Source organism: Mesoplodon mirus (assembly GCF_964341445.2).
Source record: "Mesoplodon mirus genome assembly, chromosome: 4".
Lineage (NCBI taxonomy): Eukaryota > Metazoa > Chordata > Mammalia > Artiodactyla > Ziphiidae > Mesoplodon > Mesoplodon mirus.
The window spans coordinates 102,407,241-102,428,070 of NC_138979.1; the positions used below are offsets into that span (position 1 = coordinate 102,407,241).

A 20,830-nucleotide genomic window follows, 5' to 3' on the forward strand; every position below is an offset into this window, starting at 1 on the left:
GTTTGCTTACATTTTGTTGCTTTGATACTGTTTGATTTTAGTTCCTTTTCCTTATAACACTTTTTAAAAGTACAGAATGGCACTTCATAAAAGTAAATTAAAACTCTTAAAAAAATAAAATAAAACCCTTGACTCAAGGAATTTCGACCCCAAGTACACACTAGTCTCTCAAAAGAATGGTTGCTGGACTTGGAGGGTACTATGCTAAGTGAAGTAAGTCAGACAGAGAACTATAAATACTGTATGATATCACTTATATGTGGAATCTAAAAAATACAACAAACTAGTGAAGATAACAAGGAAGGGTGGTGGGAATTTAAAAAAAGGACAGCTGCTGTTGCTGATTATACCTAAAGAGACCATGGGGACATCAGAAGGGCAGATGTGATGAAGTACATCTATACAAGACAAAGGACCAGCAATAGAAGTGTGGAGACCTGTAGTACATACATAAGGCCTAAGTCAGGTCACCAGAATATACATAACTGTATACCTTGCTTTCTAAGATATGACCTTCCAGGTTTACCTTGCTTTCCAAGATGTGATTTTCCAGGCTGATGCAAAAATATAATTAACTGGCGATGGTTTTGCAAAAGGATTAACTGAAGAGGCCCTTAATATTATATAAACTCTCTTATACATTTAAAATTTTTTGATTTATAAAAATTTTGTACTTACATTTGGGGATATGTAATACAAAATAGAGAACAACAATACAAGTATGTGTAAGGAAAACAACCCTGTTCAATAAGGTGAACAAACCTAACAACTGAGCTTGTTAACCTAAAAAATAAAACAGCGTTATTTTACCAGCAAGATGGGTTTATTCAGGAATAAAAAAGAACTGCAATTCGGGTCAAACAGGCTATAGGAAAAGCCACAGGCAAGTCCCACAAATGAAAGAGGAAAAAGGAGGAAGCTGGGAGTTGTTTTGAACAAAATTCCATGGAGGAAAGCAAGAATTCAGGGTGATGAGGGGTTCTCACTGGCTTAGTAGCTGGGGTAGTCAGTTTCCCCTAGGAGAGGCAATGTACATCATTCCTGTCCAAAACTGACAGTCCCTCCTGTTACTGACCTAGAGTGGTACTGCATGAGAGCCGCCCCAGCCCCTTCTGGCCTCTCAACTCCATTTTAAAGGTTTCCCTTTATTAATTTTCACAAGCTCAATACCAATAGAGGCATGGAGTAAACTGGAATAATATTCAGAAGAACTTCTGGTAAGAATAATTATATTTTATAACATGCTGAAGTACTAAGAGGGGTTCTGGAGACATCTGCTCTAAAAAAAGTCAAGTCTTTTTCTTCTAAATATATTTCTGATCAGAATCAGATCTTTAGACCTATAAACCTAAACAAAAGCAATGTTGTTAGTCTCAACCCACATATTTCTGGTAGAAAAGACACTTTGGAAAGGTACTCATTTAACCACTAGCAGGTTAGCATTTTATTGAGACTATCAACATCTTTCACAATGAAACGACACATGTTATTGCAAATAGGGAATAAGGCAGCTTCCCCAGGAATCTCTGAGAGGCAACTCAAGAATAAAAACTCATACAGTTATCTTTTATATCTGGCACAGAAAAACATATCATATTCATATGGTTTATAAATAATTGCCAGTTTGGCCTAATCAACAAACTTTGGTAATAATGTCTCTTGATAGGTATAGATAGGACCTCCCTTTCGGTCCAGAAAGTATCCTAGCCCCATTCTAAAAGCAGACATCAGAGCTTGCCTGCGAGAGTAAGCAAGGGAGAGAGGAGAGTACAAATGAGCCTAAAAATTCATAATTCAACTTCATGCTGAGTGAGCTCCTTGATTCTGTTCATGCAATGATCAACAGCATTAATAAGTAAAGGGATCCAACTATCTTCTGGCTGTGGGGTCACATGACTTGCTCTGCAAATGGAATGGGAAAACTAGAAGTTAAATTTATTATACTGTCAAGGAAAAACCTATCCTCAAAAGGGAGCACAGGGAAAATTACAGTAAAAAAATGCAAGTTTCTCTGCAGAAATACAGCTGCTCCACAGGTAAAGTTGAAAGAAAACACTACACTCACCTTCTACTCCTCGAAATGGGGGTTTGGGAGTTGAGAATGGCTATATAGGTTTATTCTCAAAAAGCTATTTGGGGATAAGTCTTCATACTCACTTTGTAATTTCAAGTGCCTTCTTTAAAACGGATACAAGTTTTGCACACTAGAAAAAAACAAGATAAGTTACTCACCCTGAGCCCTACCATAAAAAGGAAAGGAGGGAAAAAATAGGGGGTGGAGGGGAAGGAGAGCTAAAATATTTTAATACTCAAGTAATAAAAAGTCATTAAAAAGTCATTAAGTATTATTACTTAATACTCAAGTTAATAAAAAATCCATTGGAGAAAACAGTGAAAAACAAAAATGTTGATCAGATTAGGGTGGTGGGATCACAAAATCTTATTAATACTGTTGCTATAACATCTTTATAAGTTTTTCTATATTTAAAATATTTTTTAATTAAAGAAAACAGAAAAAGGAAGAATATAACCTGAATTTGTCCCAACTGCTGATAGCTCAGGATATATATAGCAGAAACAACTAGATTTTTTTTTTTTTTTTTGGCTGCATTGGGTCTTCCTTGCTGTGTGGGCTTTCTTTAGTTGCAGTGAGCGGGGGCTACTCTTCATTGTGGTGCGCAGGCTTCTCACTGCGGTGGCTTCTCTTGTTGCGGAGCATGGGCTCTAGGTGTGTGGGCTTCAGTAGTTGTGGCTCATGGGCTCTAGAGCACAGGTTCAGTAGTTGTGGCGCACGGGCTTAGTTGCTCTGCGGCATGTGGGATCTTCCCGGCCCAGGGCTTGAACCCATGTCCCCTGCATTGGCAGGTGGATTCTTAACCACTTCTCCACCAGGGAAGCCTCTGGATTTTTTTTTTTTTTAATTTACTTACAGAATTTTAGGAATACCAATAACCAGATAACATGAGGGTATATGTATGCTACCAATACACTGTGCATTCCTTAAAATTTTATTTGGGGTAACTGACAAGGCATATTGCTAAAGATGTTTATTTCTTACGAAGTCAACTTTTAAAAAAGTGTATGTGGAATAAAAAAAAGTTAATGCCCAAAAGGACCCTATTGTACTCCAAGGTGTTTGCACATTGTGAAGATACATTTGATCACTCTAATTTCCACTAATTTACAAAATATTATTAGGATTGATACATCTGATGGTAAAATATAAGCCACTGGCAGTTTTGCTTCTCTTTCCAATAAAATGAGACATAAGAACTTGAATTTTATAAAAATAAGAGAATAGAACTCTAGCATAGGACCCAGGACTTGAAAGAATACAATAAAATCAGATTTTTATAAAGAGCTTAACCCTGTGGTTAAATTACACAATGTGTTGATATTAAAACAGAGTATGTTTCTGAAACACCTATTTTGGCCTATATAGGAAATTAGAAACTTGTGACTTCAGGTTGAAAGAATCCTAAAGCACTATGGTAATTAAGACTTTTTTTCAAAGCAGGATTTTCCAAGGTCTTTAGGTTTTTTCTAAATTATTACCCAAGTGGTTATGGAAGAGAGTACTACCAGAGCTCGTGGCTATTAGAATTCAAATTCAGCTTGATAAAGATCAAGCACAAACACATCATGACATTACTGTTGTACTTGCATCCAAGTGTAACAAATAAACATATTCCCTATAGCTTAAAGGAAATACTAGTGATTACTGAAATTCTACCAATTAGGTCTGTAGCTATTCCCTCAAAGCCGGTACTTACATTGATTCGCACACTCAGATGGCACACGGGTGGGTATATGCTCAGAGCCAAATCATCCACACTTAAGGGGAGAAAGCAAAAATAACCATTAACAAAGAAGGAACAAAGCTCAGCTAGGTGGTCTCCAGTACAAAACTAAGGATGTGACTAGTGAAAAAATGACTCCCAGAAATGCTTATCAGTTCCTTAAATTGGGCAACCAATAAATAACCAATTCAACTGGTATTTACGGAATACATACATACCCTGTTTCACTAGGAAGCTGGGGGGAAAACCTCCCTTGACCAGTAGGATGGGACATGATTAATTTAGTTAAAAATGTGAGGATCTGAAACCATAAATTTAATAACTAACACAGGCAGGGTTCATCCCTGAATGCCACTAAAGTGGGCACCACTTTAACCAAGCAATCAAGTTATTACTATACCACCAATAATGGGACAAACTAACACCATGTGCCTCCCCGATATATGATGCGATGAAAAGCACAAAACACTCAACTATGTGATATTCTTGCCAAAAAGTGTTTAACCTGAATATAATTATGAGAAAACATCACATAAATCCAGATTGTTGGATATTCTACATGGCAACTGACCTGGATTCTTTAAAAATGTCAATGTCAAAAAAATACATTAAAACAAATAGTCAATGTCAAAAGAAGCTAAAAAGGACAGGGACTGTTTAGTTGCCAAGACACCAAAGAGAAGACAACCAAATGTGGTATGACACCTTGACGGAACCCTGAATTTAAAAAAAAAGCTATAAAAGACATTGTAGAGACAACTGGGGAAATCTGAATATTAGATAACATTATTATAGTCGATGTAAATTTCTTACATATAATACTAAGAGTAAGAGTGTTTGTTCTTAGGAGATACACGCTGAAATATTTAGGGGTGAAATGTCATTAATGTCTGCAACTTACTCTCAAATGGTTCAGGGATAAACATGGCACATCTACTTCAATTTTTAAAAAGCTACCTCTAATTATAGAGAAATAAACCAATACAGAAAAAATTGTGAACAATAGGTGAATCTAGATGGAGGTATAGGTACTCACTGCAATACTTTTTCAACCTTCCTGTAGGTTTGACATTTTTCAAAATAAAAAGGTGGGGAAAAACCTTGAGTTGACGGCACAAGTTGACATCAGAATGCTGCTGCTCAGATGTTTTGAGTGGAGATCAGGCTTACCTAGGGCTGATCTCATCAGAAATGTCCACAATGTCATCCAGCTGGGCCACCTGATCCTTCTTCCCATTCTCTGCCACTGAGAGCCGGATTTTCTTCAGGCAGGCTTTGGATGCTCTCACCAGCGCAAGGCACGGGATTATGAGCTCCTGATCTTCCTCTGACCAATATGAGTCCCGATTGCTTGGATATCCCAATATATCCTCCTCATCACCGTGGTTGTCAGAGTTGTCCTCCTCAATGTCACTCAAGAGGCCATAGTAAGGGTCACATTCTTCCACAGCCTAAGGGACACCATGATACATGTGAATGCCAAAAAAATAAAAAGGTGTTGTACTTTCAGCATCATGTCCGAGTTGTCCCCAAACTTTAGCCAGCTACTTCCCTAATGGCTACAGAGTTGAATCACTTCATAAACCCTCTTCTGACTCTCCTAGTGCAGCAATGGAACAGAGGGGAATGGTACTAAATCACACACCAGCATGGGGTGGGAGATAGGAGATGGAGGACAGGAGTAAGGATGGGACCTATTTGGTCAATGCTCAGCACATCTTCTCTCTTTATAACCGATCCTCACCTAGACACAGAGTTGCCTTCTGATGACCATCAAAGACAAAGGTCCCCTCACCTGCTCCATTTCCTCATGGGCGTCCTTCACAAGATCCACACTCTTTGTCAGCACTGAAAGGGCTGCAGCTTTGTTATCTATGAGTGAAGAATTGGAAGTACTACAATTAGAGAAGAAACCCAGCAATTCTCTTAAGTCTGCAAAAAGCAACAATGTTCCCATTTGAAAGGAGTGCCAAGGACAGTCAACAAGGGCAGCAGTTTAATGTAAAATTCTTCTCACATACATCCTCTGGGTACTCAGACGGGCTGAAAAGCTTTTTGTCATTCACCACAGGAAGAAATAAAATGGTCATATGATGTTTCTCATCATGGTCCTCTTGGATGACCACTGCTTTTGGCCTAGCAGGCTCTACCTCATAACTGCTTCAGTGTCCTCAAAATACTGCCCCTGGGGCAGGACCAGAAGAGGAAACCATGTCTTTCAACAAGAGACAGAGCCACAGCCAGAGAGTGTTTGAATTTAGAAGTTATGAGAACTTAAAAGACTGGCAAAAAGTATTAATACCTATCTTTTCATGTTGGTGATAAACCAGATCTATTTCACTAAGCTCTTTATATAAGTAAAAATACATATATACTACAGAACTGGCAGCTAGATATGAGAGGTCTATCTGCTTTGGCCAGCAGAGTCAATGTCCACTTTGCACTCTCACCCACCTTTTGGGATCCGAGGCACCTGCTGGCACGCCTCCCAGACGCTGTTGTAGGAAATAAGGTTCTCAGGGCTGCAGAAAGGAATCAATAAGGATGTATCAATAACCGAGGTTCCTGTTTCCTAAAAGGTCCTTCCTGCTGGTCATTATTCTCAGTTATCAGTAACTTTGCTGTTAAAATGAGTTTTTTCCCCCTCCCAGAAGCAAGGAACCCCATTAACCAATAACCCCAACTGTGGCATCACTACCTCTGAGTTGGAGTGACGTAAAGCACTTCCACAAGCTGAGCCATGCCATCCACGATGTCCAGAGTGGCACTCCGTACCAGCTTTCGCAGGGTGATTCCTGTAGCCAAACCCAAAGACTAAGCAGCCTGGTCGTCTTTCCAGAAGTCACCATCTGCTTTCCTGAGAGTCTAAGCCCTTCAGAATTTGAGGTAATGTGCACCCACATGCTTTAACTGGAGTGCCAACACAAAGCTCAGGTCTTATTTATATCCCCATGTCATTTTCTTGCTCCTGCCACCATTCCTTAGTGATATTTTCCAAAAGAGATCTGGAACAAAATCTTTCCATGACAGCATGTATTCATTCATTAAAAACAGTGGCTTCTTGGGACTTCCCTGGTGGCACAGTGGTTAAGAATCCGCCTGCCAATGCAGGGGACACAGGTTCGATCCCTGGTCTGGGAAGATCCCACATGCTGTGAAGCAGCTAAGCCCGTATGCCACAGCTGCTAAGCCTGTGCTCTAGAACCCGCGAGCCACAACTACAGAGCCCGCATGCCACAACTACTGAAGCCCACGCACCTAGAGCCCATGCTCTGCAATGAGAGAGGCCGCCGCAATGGGAAGCACGTGCACTGCAACTAGAGAAAGCCGGTGTGTAGCAACGAAGACCCAATTCAGCCAAAAATAAATTAAAAAAAAACAAAAAGAAAAACCAGTGGCTTCTTGACAACTGTGGATAAAACATTTCAAGTTTAAACCACATGAGTAGCCCTGAAGATCCATGAGACATGTACTCATTTATAATTATAGCATGATTATAATCAAGTGGCTGGAGGCCACTTAACCTATAAGGGAGCTCAGGAACAGCATGTGATGTAATATGGGTGGAGGAGCCTGGGGACTGCCTGGGCCTGGGGATGGGACTGATATCCAACCAGCATCTGTGGCAGTTATAATGTTTGAGAGAGGGAGGAGCCAGGGAGAATTAAAAACGTTAAGAGTCAGGCAAGGGCTTCCCTGGTGGCGCAGTGGTTAAGAATCCGCCTGCCAGTGCAGGGGACACAGGTTCGAACTGGGCTGAAGATCCCACATGCCGCAGAGCAACTAAGCCCATGTGCCACAACTACTGAACCTACGCTCTAGAGCCCGTGAGCCACAACTACTGAAGCCCGCATGCCTAGAGCCTGTGATTCACAAAAGAGAAGCCACCGCAACAAGAAGCCCATGCACTGTAACGAAGAGTGGCCCCCACTCGCTGCAGGTAGAGAAAGCCCGCACTCAGCAACAAAGACCCAATGCAGCCAAAAATAAATAAATAAAATAAATTTATTAAAAAGAAAAAAAGAGTCAGGCAGGGGAGATGGGAACACAGCATCTGAACCTTAGCACAAAGGCTTACTTATGGAGGTCACATATATTACATAACTACCTTTGACTGCACTTTATGGGAGAAAGTTACATTACATGCTCAAAATGAGGAAAAGGTAAAAGTTTCAGGATAGAAGCCTTCATAGTAGCAAAGCTCTATCCCATAAACTGAACGCTTACGTGTATGGAGTGGCTTACCCTGATCCTTAGGAAGCGAATAGTATACTGCAATAATTGCCTTGATGGCAGCATGGACTTCTTCAGAGAACTTCTGGGTTTCCTATGAGGTGATAAGCCAATTTCAGAAAGAAAAAAGGAAATGGATTAGATCAATGTGGTCAACCCATCTACTGTGGAAGAGATCAGACATCTGTACAGCATCATCAAACATTTTCTGAAGTCCTATTATGAGCTAGGCCCTGTGCTATTCTCATAACATACCAGAGAGGAGTTAGCTGGATACCAATACTGAGCAGACAACTGATTAAGACATGAAGAAACAGCAGGAAAAACTTATTCCTGATACTCTATATCCCAAGATATTTGTGATCTGTTTTGAGGTATTCACCATATCTTAGACCAGTAGTTGGCAAACTAGGGCCCAAGGGCCCAATCAGGCCCAATGCCAGGTTTTGTAAATAAAGTGTTACTGGGACACAGCCCCCCTGGCTATGTTGGGTCTCCGTTGCTGAGCGCGGGTTTTCTCTAGTTGCGGCGAGCGGGGGCTACTCTTCATTGTGGTGAGTGGGCTTCTCATTGCAGTGGCTTCTCTTGCTGCGGAGCACGGGCTCTAGGTGTGCAGGCTCAGTAGTTGTGGCGCACGGGCTTAGTTGCTCCGTGGCATGTGGGATCTTCCCGGACCAGGGCTCGAACCTGTGTCCCCTGCATTGGCAGGCAGATTCTTAACCACTGCACAACCAGGGAAGTCCCAACAGTCTTGGTTTACATATTGTCTACAGTTGTGTTCACACTACAGGGGCAGAGTTGAGTAGTTGGTCTGCAAAGCCTAAAATGTTTACTATCTGGCCCTTTAGTAAGAAAAAGTTTGCCAACTCTATCTTAGACCATTAACCAGTTGTCTGTCTCTCTGCCTGTGTGTGTGTCTCTGTCTCTTTCTAACAGAATCTCAATATATCTAAAGGTAATTAGCATGGACTCTACAATGCTCAATGTTGACTATTTTCCTCGAAGCAGTCACTGGCTTTCTCTTACCTTCTTTGTCCCCACTTCTCTGCTCAATTCTAAGCCAGCATTATGCAAAATGTGGTCCACAGATTGGTCCCAGTCCATAAATGGTCTGTTACCAGTCTGGGATGGATAAATACAATGATTGAGAGCACTTAGAAACTTCTATGCCAATTTGACATTGTTTCAACATTCAAACATATAATTTCATAAAAATACCAAGCCATAAGAACTGGAATTAAAACAAAAAACCCCCCAAACATTCTTTAATAGAACTAATGTGCTGAGATCCTAAGAAAGCAATTGTGATTCAAATATATATAATTCAAATAAAACCATATTCTAATTTTTCATCAATGAGTAAAAAACCACTGTCCTGAGCATGTACAGAAAAATAGTTCTATTCTTGCTCCTCATGGTATCCTACTAGCTGTGAATTTTAGCCACAAGTCCTAAGTGTATTTGGAAGAAAGGAGTCAGCACATAAGAAAAATAAGGTAACATTGCTACTCCCTTTGAAATAAAGATTGACTTTCTTCAACAAACTTTTAAAGTACTTTCATACAATTCTCTCGTTTCCTCATCTCAAATCTCTGAGGTATGTAAGTGGAGAGAGTCTAGTACTGTAGATGCAACAAGAGAAGATTTTTTCATTTCAAAACATCTAGATATATAATTGAGAAAGAGAATGAAAGTATTGACTATGAAAATAAAATAAGGCAATGAATATGCCATTTTAAAACAAACTTACTCCCAAATTAAGTATACCTAGCTCTAGAAAAACTGAGCATAGAGCATACCTGGCCACAGCCAACAATATTTACTTTCAAGTATTTTATAATAAAGTTTTATAATAAAGCACAAATTCTTTGTTCTAGCAATTCCACTTCTGGGAATTTTTACCTATATATAGATATACACAAAGACTGTATTAGGCAATCTACCACAGCACTGTTTATAATAGTTACAAACTGGAAACAACTTAAATGTCCACATAGTACTGGTTAAATAAATTATGGTTATATCCATTCTGTTGAATACCATGCTGCCATTACAAAAAACTGAGCAACTTTATATATGCTCCCCAAAATCAATTTGCAAGCTACGTTGTTAGTTTTTTTTTAAAAAGGTCCAGAAAAGTGTTTATGGTATCCTATCATTTGTGTAAAAAGCAGGTATATATACATAAGTGTGTATATGCATAGCATGTATATGGAATAATACAAAAGGAACAAGGGACAGGAGATATAAACTTTTTAGCACATTTAACTTTGATATCTTTTGAATTTTATACTGTCTACATTATTAATGTAAAAAATTCAATATAAAAGAGTATTATGTAGTATAACAAAAAAGGTGTAGCTTAGACATTACATAGAACCTAATTTAAATCCTAGCTCCACTACTTATCCACCTTAACCTGAGCATCTGAGCCTGCTTACTCATCTGTCAGATGGGGATCATGTATGTGGAAACACCTAGCAAATAGCAAGTGCTTTTTAAAAAAAATTATCAGAAGGGAAATAACCAGGATGAACTTCAGAATGAACCAATATTTAGAAGAGCTGCCCACCCCATGACAGCTACTCCATTTGGCAATTTGATCTTCAGAACAATCCTGTAATGTGAGAACCACCATCTTACTTGACAGATGAGGAAATTAAATCCCCAGCTTTGAGTGTAAAACGTGGAAAGAAAATGAGAGGATTCCTAAGGAATAACGAGGCATCACAAGAACTGTAGGAAAGTGAAGCCCACCTGTGGTGACGGCAGTGGAAGTCGAGAGAAGACTTCGGTCAGAGTTGTGGCTGCCCTTGACACTGCCATAGCTGCCTCACCTGGGGGGTGATAGAGGAGGCGGCGGGAGCCAATATGTTAGTGCCAAAAGGATAAGGCTCCAGCGGCTGCATGGACTTTGAAGATAATGCGTTCGTTCCCTCTCCACCCTTGCCGGCTGAGACGTCTCAAAAAAACAACCCCAAATCAGTATTTTCTATCTCAATCTCAGAGGTGCCGAGGATGGGTAAGGCGAGGTATTCCCACAGACAGGATGGGGCGGGGGAAAGCAGGAAGGAAAGGGGTAGGGACGCTGCAAGAGATGAGAGATGGCAGCTTGCAACAGGAGAAGCACTCACGGAGTCTCCTCCAAAAGGTTTCCCGATCGAACTCCTTGGTGGTCTCCCGGGCTTCGCCGACTAGTGGGCGCGGCGTGCGTGCCGGGCGGCCGCAAAAGAAAGAGCACAGGTAAGCGGAGCCACCTCCAGACCCCACCTCCTCCGCCCGGACCCCGCCGCCGCCACGGCCTCGCCCCTTCCCACCCAAGCCCGCCCCGGCCGTCGCCCGTCCCCACTACGTCAGCTCACCCCGCACGCCAGGAAGGAGGAACCGCAGCTCCCCTGCTAGGTGCCGGAGCTGCTCCAAAGGCGGAGGCAGGGTGGAGTCTGCGGCTACTGGTGCAACTGCGCTGGCCATCTCAGCAGGACACAAGCAGTCCGCAAGCAGTCCGCGGACTAAGCCGCTGCGGGAGCCGCACTGCCGTTGACTGCCCAACTTCCGGGCCGCGGGTTCGCTTCCGGCAACAACCCGCCCCGCTCCGCCCCTGCCCAGAGGCCCAGCCGCTCCTCCTTCCACGCTCCAAAGCGTGGCTACACCTCCTCCCGCCCCACCCTGCCCCGCCCCAGCGACACAGGCAAGTCGCAGACCGAGTTATTTCTTATTGATCATTCATTTATTGATATTTGATTACTCGAAAACACCCCCGACTGAGGAAGCAGACGGCCCATAACCCTGCTGGAAAAGAGGACTCGGAACTAATCAAGGGTAGTCAGGGTCAGGCCCAAGTTTGCACTGGTTCCCTGCCCCTAAAGTGGCGCCCTTATAGGCTGCTGAGTTCCAGACACTGTGCTAGGTACTTTACATGAGGTAACGTAAAAAACACACTGGGGGCTTCCCTGGTGGTGCAGTGGTTGAGAGTCCGCCTGCCGATGCAGGGGACGCGGGTTCGTGCCCCGGTCCGGGAGGATCTCACATGCCGCGGAGCGGCTGGGCCCGTGAGCCATGGCCGCTGAGCCTTCGTGTCCGGAGCCTTGCTCCGCAATGGGAGAGGCCACAACAGTGAGAGGCCCGCGTACTGCAAAAAAAAAAAAAAACCACACACACTGGGTGGGCCGCAGCTACTCCCGTACCCACCAGCCCCTGGCCTGTGGATCTCCTAGATTAGGGCTTTCTCTTCACAAAAGTAAATCAACCCTTTGCCTTCTTGGGGAAGGAAGGAATCATGGCATTATTTAGGGAATTTTCTGCAGTCCATTCTGCAGGAATCAGTAGTGGGTAATCTCAACTCCCAGGCGTCCAAGGCTTGCCCACCAATATTGGCCTTCCGCCTGCTGCTGGGGCAGAGGCCTGGGCGACACAGGTGGTTGATGAGACATGGCCTTCAGGAGCTCAGGTGGCTTTTTAACTGCACTATGAAGGTTCCAAGCTCGGCAGAGTTCAGTGTCCACACACAACGAATGAGAACAGGCGTCACCAGTGTCAACCAGGTCCGCAAAGGAGAGAATAATAAAGCTAGAGTACCATATGTCATATGAAGAAAGTAGCAGGAATAAATCTGCCAGATGTACAGCAGTAACATAAGTAGGTGAACAGGTATAATTTTCAAGTATTTTCCTTGATGGAGATGAGACCTGAAGCTGTGACCAAAGCACCGCTGTAGCAAGCTCCAACACAGGTAAACCATCAAGGGGATGTTAAAAAACACCAGCTGGAGAGAGCAGAACAGGACCATTAGCTGATTAGCAAGCCCTGGAAGGGTCAGGTCTCACTAACATATTATTGGTGGCTCTTAAAGATATGTTGCTTTCCCTCTTGGGGGTTAACTGATTCTTTATGCTTCAATCACACTTGCTTATAACACTCACAATAGTTGACTTGTAGTTAGTTGTTTACTTTCCTGTATCCTTTTGTTCATCTTAAAGGCAAGTGTCATTTCATTTATGTTGAAGCCCTCAAATAATGTTTAAGGTGGAAATGAACTGAATATGTGGGTGTACAGACACACACACATATATACAGTACTCTGTTTTTTTGTTTTTTATTTTTGGCAAAGTGAGGGGGGACTTGGGTATCAGTATTTTTTCTTCTCCCTGCATTTTTATTTGAAGTGGCATAATGAATACTGGAATACAAATTAGAAGATTTAAGTTATAATCCAAGTTTAACTACTATATGAGTCACTCATTCACCAAATAATTATTGAACACCCATTATGTGGCAGGTACTGTGCAAGGCTCTAGGCAAGGGATACACACATGCGTGACCAAGTTGGAAAAGATGCATCATAGAGCTTACATTCTAGTAGAGAGAAGAGAAACCAAAAAGAAAAAAAAAAAAAGGAGGGGGAAGATAGTTACAGATTGTGATGAATTCAATGAAGAAAATAACTGGGTCACAGGAGGGTAACTGGGAGATGGGCCCTCTGAGGCCTGAAGGACAGAAATGAGTCAGTGGAAGGAAGTGCATTCCAGGCAGAAGAAACAAATGAAAAGCCCAGAGGTGGGAGAGGTTAGCTGGAACATGATAAGCCAGGTGGAAACTGGGGCAGTCAGCATGACCCAGATCACGTCACTGATTTGCTTAAAGGGTTTTAAGCTGAGAAGTGAGTGAGCTGATTAAGATTTTAAAAGGACCACAGTGCATGCTCTGTGGCAAACTGACAATAGGGAGGCAAGAGCAGCAGTGGGAAACCAGTTAGGGGGTTACTTCAGTAGCCCAGGCAAGAAATAATTATGATTTAGACAAGGGTGGTGGCAACAGTAATAGTGGTGGATTCAGCACATGTATTGGAGGTAGATCAAATACAGTACTACTTGCTGATGAACTAGATATAAAGTATGAGGGAAGGAGAAAAATTGAAGATACACCCTGGAGGAGATACATCCTGGATAATTTATTGAAATTGGAAAGAACTGTGGGAGGAACAGGTTCAGGGATAGAAATTAAAGGTCCTGTTAGAGGTATATTAAGTTGAGATTCCTTTTAGATATCCAAGGAAGATGCAAAATGGCAGTTGGATATATAGGCACCTGAGGCGCAGAGAAGAGGTCTAGGTCAGAGATATAATAGATTTAGGGGCCATGGGCCTAGATGATACATAAAATCCATTCTTAGTGTACTATTTATTAAAATATGACTATAAGCCCACCTTTTGGTAAGGGTCAGGTTTTACTTGGAATAAGAGTGCTCCTGAGAGACAGCCTCCATCTACATAATAGAAAACTGAACTAGACCCGGATCTAGTCACATATAAAATGCTGCTAAACAGAGAATATTCTGGTCTGTGGTCAGTGTTCACTAGGCAAAGATCTTCCCTACTTGTCTGTCTCTAATCCTGCTGATCATGTTTTACTGCCCTCTTATGAGGCTGTGAACTCATTTCAAACAATGTTTTTGGATCTCTATACAACTCCAGATCATCACCTCAGATTTTGATCCATTAGCCCCATCAGATGAGTACAAGAGAAAAATTGTTAGGTAAATAGTTTTCAAACCCATTTATAGAAATTTGCTATAGGTCTGGGTTTTTTATTTGTGTTTGTTCTAAAGGAATCTCAATCCAAATGTAAACCTAACATATCAGTGTTTCATAAACAAGTGTATTGCTAGGACATCACTAGAAAGCTTCCACTGGGTAACTGACCCACTTTTCTTGTGTGTCTATTTTTCTTTTCCTCCCTCTGAAACAATTTCCTTCTTCATTATCATAACCAATTTTGTTTTACCCAGAAGTCTCATTTATTCTACCATAAGTCTCTTCTTTCACTGTTTATCGATGAAAAAGCACAGTGAAACAAACAACAAAAACAAAAAGCTCTTTCACCTCTTATAAAACTTCCTGCCAAAAATGTATTTTAGATGTTTACAAGAGTGGTGGAAGAAAGAGCTTAGGAAGCACTCTAAAAGCAAACAAAACACCAGATACTAAAGACTACCCTGCCAGTAAATTAGAAAATATGATCTATGGTGTTAAATTTGGGATTTGGGATTTAATTCATAATTATTATGCAATTAGCCCAACAAGGCCAAGATGTTCTTAAATTGTGTTTCTGACTTCTTACCTGGAGAATTCCAACTATAAACGTTACACTGCCTTGTAGGAAATGTCCATCAACAAAGATCCCAAAGGAAAAGCAGCAACCCAATTTGCCTTTAGTGATTTCACCAACAAACCATGGTCCTGAAAGAGGCAATGAACAAGAAAGGAAGTTAAATAACTATGACTGATTACATACATCATGAGATGCATTTATAGAAATAATGAAGAAATATGAGACTAGTCATCTATAAGCATTTATTTGTACAGATTTTCTTCTTTGCTAATCTCTGTGTTGCACTCAATATCCTAGCTAACCAATTATTTGCTCCTTTGCTCCATATTTCTCTAGATTATGAAATTGCCTGAGTACGTGCTATACCTGGAATAGATTCCAGAAACAGATAGGAGTACATTCACAAATTTTAGAAGATTCTATTACAGTAGTAACCTCAATATAATGCATTAACATTTCCTTTAAGAAGCAAAAAGGTACTCCATAGATACCACAGTTAATTTTCCAGATAACTGAGATTTACTCCTTTACGCAACAAGACTTCAACCACTTTAATCATTCTAAAACACACTTCTTTCTTATAAATGTTAATGAATGTATTTTAACCTTTTCTGGCTGACCCACAGTCATTACTTTGTACATCAACTACATACTCAGGGTTAACATGTACAAAGTTTAACTCACTTCTTTATTTTAATTTTTCATCTGCAATGCCAGAATGACTTTTCTCTGCCCCGTATTATTATTTACTGCCCCTTCTCAATGTTCAGGCTTCTAGAACTACTATATTGTCAAGAGTGATTAAGGGACAGTCAGATTTCCCTTCTCAAAATGTAATACCATCATTTGCTGGTAAGGGTAGAGTTCAACTGGGACTTCCCTGGTGGTCCAGTGGTTAAGACTCTGCGCTCCCAATGCAGGGGGCCCGGGTTCAATCCCTGGTCAGGGAACTAGATCCTGCATGCTGCAACTAAGAGCCTGCATGCCACAACTAAATGATCCCACATGCCACAACGAAGATCCCATGTGCTGCAACTAAGACCCGGTGTAGCCAAATAAATAAATGAATAAATATTAAAAAAAAATAAGAGTAGAGTTCAACTTTAAAAAGTCATAGGTAATTTTCTCAGATATATATTATATATACTCCATTAGATACATATTAGTTTTACAAAGTGTTTCCCCTTTTAAGTTTCAACCTTTAAAAATGAAACAACTCTCCTTCGAATGTTTTCCTTTACAGCCAGGAACCAAATCACCTGCTTTGCCTCCTAGTGGAAGACAAGTGTCTAAAACAGCTTCAACCTATCTTCTACCTCAAAAGGGGAATCTGGCATAGCTTGTTATACAGAATTGTAAAGGGTCATATTATTTCTTTAACTACTTTCTGTTCTCGGGTGGGAGTTTCTAATGAGGAAAGAAAAGTCCAAAGATGGACTGAAGGTAGAAAACATAGACTAAGCAACAAATAGTCTAATCTACTCCTAAATCACTCTTAGTAAGGAACATTAGTAAAAAGCTTTAAAAAGAGACTCACAGTGCTTTCTGCTTCCATAAGTGACTAAGTGATTTTGTCAGTATTGGGTATAATAATTAATATAAGAGAAGAGCTCAAATGCCTGAACTCACTGCTTATCTCGGTTTCTCTCTTTTTTGAGCTGAGTTTTTAGGAGTCACACGGTAGTAAACAGTCACTCAACTACATACTAGGCATTGTGCTTAATGCTGGGCATAGAAGGGAACAAGATAGACAGGACATCAATGGATATTCTAATGAGGGGAGAGATGATATATACAAAAGATAATCATAAATTCTGATAAAGTAATGAAGGAAATAAAAAGTATGGTGAAATAGAGGATAAAGCTTTAAGGTGGTCAAAGAAGGCTGCTTTGAGGAGATGGCATTTAAGCTGAACTTCTATCTTCTATTAGGTTTCTACACAAATACTAATTGTGATGGTCCTCTCAGCACCCTTAAGTTAACTTGGTGTTGACTAAATGTCCTTTAAGTTAGGAAGGAACTTTATTTCCCAAGATCACGTCACAGGAAATGACTTATGAAGGAGCAGTGTGCCGGTCATTATGCTCTCAAGAACCTAAATGACTACTGTTAAAATTCTCAGTATATTCTTTGGCAGAATTCTCCACAATCTCAGGTTTCCCAATTGACTTACCCAGCACTGTATAGAGTGTCAGCAACAACACAGAATAGTAGAAGATGCTTATTTTGCTCAAGACATGAAGGGAAAATGAGGTCAAATTTACAAATCCTGGAGGTCCTAAACAGAATAAATTTGAAAAATCCAGTGAACACATGCAAAGTTCAAGTTTTTAATAATATTTTCTAGAAGACTTCCATGGGCATCTACTACATTTTCAGCAAATCATTTGTTATATGGATGATACCACTTTAAATTCAGAAGTTGGCAGGAATTCTGATAAACCAACTCACTTAGAATTACAGAGGGTAGGAAGGCAAAGCAATGGTGTAATTGTCACACACACACACACACACACACAAACACATATATTCTGTGCTCAAAGGATGATCAAATCCCTGTTTTCCATGAGATTTAGTATCCAAATGTACAAACTTCCAAAAGTTGCATCAAAATATATCAAAGGCCACCCCAATGTTCATTGCAGCAACATTCACAATAGCCAAGACATAGAAGCAACCTAAACGTCCACTGACAGAGGAATGGATAAAGATGTGGTACATATATAATGGAATATTACTCAGCCATAAAAAAAGAATGAAATAATACCGTTTGCAGCAACATGGATGGACCTAGAAATTATCATACTAAGTGAAGTAATTCAGACAGAAAAAGACAAATATATGATATCACTCATATGTGCAATCTAATTTTTAAAAAATGATACAAATGAACTTATTTACAAAACAGAAACAAACTTACAGATATTGAAAACAAATTTATGGTTACCAAAGGGGAAACGTGGGGGTGAGGGATAAATCAGGAGCTTGGGATTAACATACACACACTACTATATACAAGATAGATAACCAACAAGGACCTACTGTATAGCACAGGGAACTCTACTCAATATTCTGTAATAACCTATATGAGAAAAGAATCTGAGAAAGAATGAATATACATATATGTATAACTGAATCACTTTGCTGTACACCTGAAACTAACACAACATTGTAAATCAACTATCTCCAATAAAATTTTCTAGAAACTATATATATAGTACTATATATACTATATATATATCAAAGGCATATCAAACAAATATCAAAATTTAATCTTAACTATGAGTGTCTGTCCAAATATTCCTTTCCCATATGTGATACAGCTCTTAACTCACAGCTATCCTCTTACTCCAACTGAAAGGGATCCGCAAAAGTCTCCAAATTAGCATCTCTTAAAGGGAATTCCCTGGTTTCCCAGTGGTTAGTACTCTGCACTCTCACTGACGAGGGCCCAGGTTCATTCCCTGGTCAGAAAACTAAGATCCCACAAGCTGTGTGGTGCAGCAAACACACACACACAATACAGTGCCAGAAAGCCCAAGCGTAAGGGCTTCATTCTGCAGCCACAGACTAAATCATCACAGTTCCTCAACCCCAGCAAGCCATTTCACTCATCTGCAGCCGATCATACACTGGTTAGCAGAAGACTATGATGGCAAGCTCAGTACACAGTGAGCAATGCTAGAGGTGAACTATTTAAAGGTTTAAAGGACTGGCTCCAGTGAAAGACAGCCTGATGTAAGTTAAATAGCACGTCTTCCCTAATAGGCCAGCATATTCATTTTATACTCATAACACTGTTCAGCCTGACAGTTAATTTCAGACAAAGCCTGATAACGCATGGCCTTTCTCACTTTGTGTGTTTCATACTTGCGACTCACTCATCTCTCAGCTTCTCTCTTGTTCTAGTCTGGTACTTCTCAAAGTATTAATCTACATATCTACCTATAGTAATTATATATTGTAAATACATCATTCTTTAGCCTTAGAGGCAGCTATGCCTTAAACTTTAAGCAATGATTCTCTACTTTGGCTACACATTAGAATAACCTGAGGGAACTTTTAGTAAATACTCATGCCCAGGTCTCACCCTCCAGAGATTCTGATTTAATTGGCCTGGGGAAGAGGGGAGCTGGGACAGCAACCCAGGTGATTCTAGGCAGCAGGACTGAAAATACTGCTTTAGACAGAGCCGTGCTTCTCAGCCCTGACTGCACATTGGAATCATCTGGGGTGCTTTAAAAAATACTGATGCTTAGGTCCTACCCCCAGAGATCCTGTGTAAACACTGAGGGTGCTGTGTAGACACTGAGATGTTAAAAAGATTCCAAGGTGTAGTCAAAGTTGAGAAGTGTTGTTTAAAGAAAAAAACTAACCTGGGGTCAGTCTCTTATTAGCTATGAGACATTGGACAACCTACATAACCTCTGCAGTCCTTAGTCTTCTAATCTTTAAAATGGGGACAATAATACCTACCTCACAGGATTGTTGTAAGGATTAAGTGAGATAATGTAGGTAAAAATATGTTGTAAATTTTAAACAACTATACAAAAATACTGGTATTCCCACATGAGGCTGGGGCCTCCCTCAAATATTTATTTATTTATACTGTATACTGGCAAGAAAATATATGTGTGCAATAGTGCTTCTTGAACTTTTTCATAGAATTTAAATATATATATATATAAGCAGACAAACATTCAGTTTGTATATGTATACTACCTATTCAGTTAATCATTTTACTGTTTAACCTTTACTACAGTACTCACCTCCCCCACAATCAGTTCCTGATCCCAGGGACTTCATCCAAGCCAAGAAGGGATAATGAACATTTAATTCAACAAGTATTTATTGTCTGTAATGCACAAACTGGGTGCCGTGGAAAAGAGAAAAGAAGTAGAAAAGAAGAGCTCCTATATTGAGGAACTTACAGTCTGATTGAAGAGAAAATGTATATACATTTGAAGTGGTAATGTAAAACAAGGTCATTGGCTAGTTAAATACAGAATTAATCCTCAGGAAGGACTATTGGGATTCAGAGAAACAAGCGCTCATTATGACCTAGAATGGCTGGAGAAAATGGTATGGAAGAGAGGGTTTCAGGTGAGCATGGTAGTTTGAAGGATGCACCTCACAGAGCTCAGGCAAAGATAATTTGCATTGATATTTATCACTTGGTAATAGTGAGGACATTATGGGATACACTAAAGTAAAGTCTTCTAAGATTAAGGAACCATGGTGACTAACCTTTATGCTCTGGATATGCTCGATACCGAAAAGTAATGAGAATGATGAGCTGGATCAGCACAATCATCACAAAAAGGACCCGGGCCTGCAGAGAAATATTCACGTGACATAGATACATGGATATAGCTTCAGTTTTTTTAAATGGCCTAATTAACAAAAATGGAAATGACATCATTAGCAGAAATGACTATATGAGAAAAATATACAGTCAAAGAGAATTGAACATCAGACCCACCAAAAAAGATAACTGTAAGTTGCCTCAGCATTATTCTTTCAAGATTTGGATATGATACCTGGACCAATGTTGAAACTAAGTGATTTCATACAGTTATATAAAGTGATCAAATTAAAATAGTCCACTTTCACTGTACCAGGATAAGTATAATTTGTACTGTTTTATTTAAAGTTGTATAGGAGTGAAAAAAAACACAACAGTACACAGT

General features: G+C 40.3%; 2 protein-coding genes across 8 annotated transcripts in view; both read right to left on the reverse strand.

The window, feature by feature from the left end:
* Positions 1-1,420: 1,420 nt before the first annotated feature.
* On the reverse strand, positions 1,421-11,590 carry CCNDBP1 (cyclin D1 binding protein 1). The gene is made up of 11 exons (XM_082619866.1): positions 11,396-11,590; positions 11,168-11,227; positions 10,791-10,870; positions 8,046-8,127; positions 6,499-6,595; positions 6,255-6,322; positions 5,596-5,672; positions 4,971-5,251; positions 3,774-3,834; positions 2,158-2,204; positions 1,421-1,902 (listed from the first exon to the last, which is right to left on the reverse strand). Exons 1-11 carry the CDS (start codon positions 11,502-11,504, stop codon positions 1,788-1,790), a joined length of 1,077 nt encoding a protein of 358 aa, XP_082475992.1. The 5' UTR covers positions 11,505-11,590; the 3' UTR covers positions 1,421-1,787.
* Positions 11,591-11,738: 148 nt separating this feature from the next.
* TMEM62 (transmembrane protein 62) overlaps positions 11,739-20,830 on the reverse strand; it is a 50,190-nt gene continuing 41,098 nt past the window's right edge. For all 7 annotated transcript variants that reach the window (XM_082616921.1, XM_082616920.1, XM_082616918.1 and 4 more), the window contains 4 exons: positions 20,388-20,472; positions 17,314-17,418; positions 15,149-15,267; positions 11,739-12,795 (listed from right to left, as the gene is read on the reverse strand). In XM_082616921.1, coding sequence (XP_082473047.1) covers positions 12,469-12,795; positions 15,149-15,267; positions 17,314-17,418; positions 20,388-20,472 — 636 coding nt within the window. In that variant the 3' untranslated portion in view covers positions 11,739-12,468. The remainder of the gene's footprint in view (positions 12,796-15,148; positions 15,268-17,313; positions 17,419-20,387; positions 20,473-20,830) is intronic.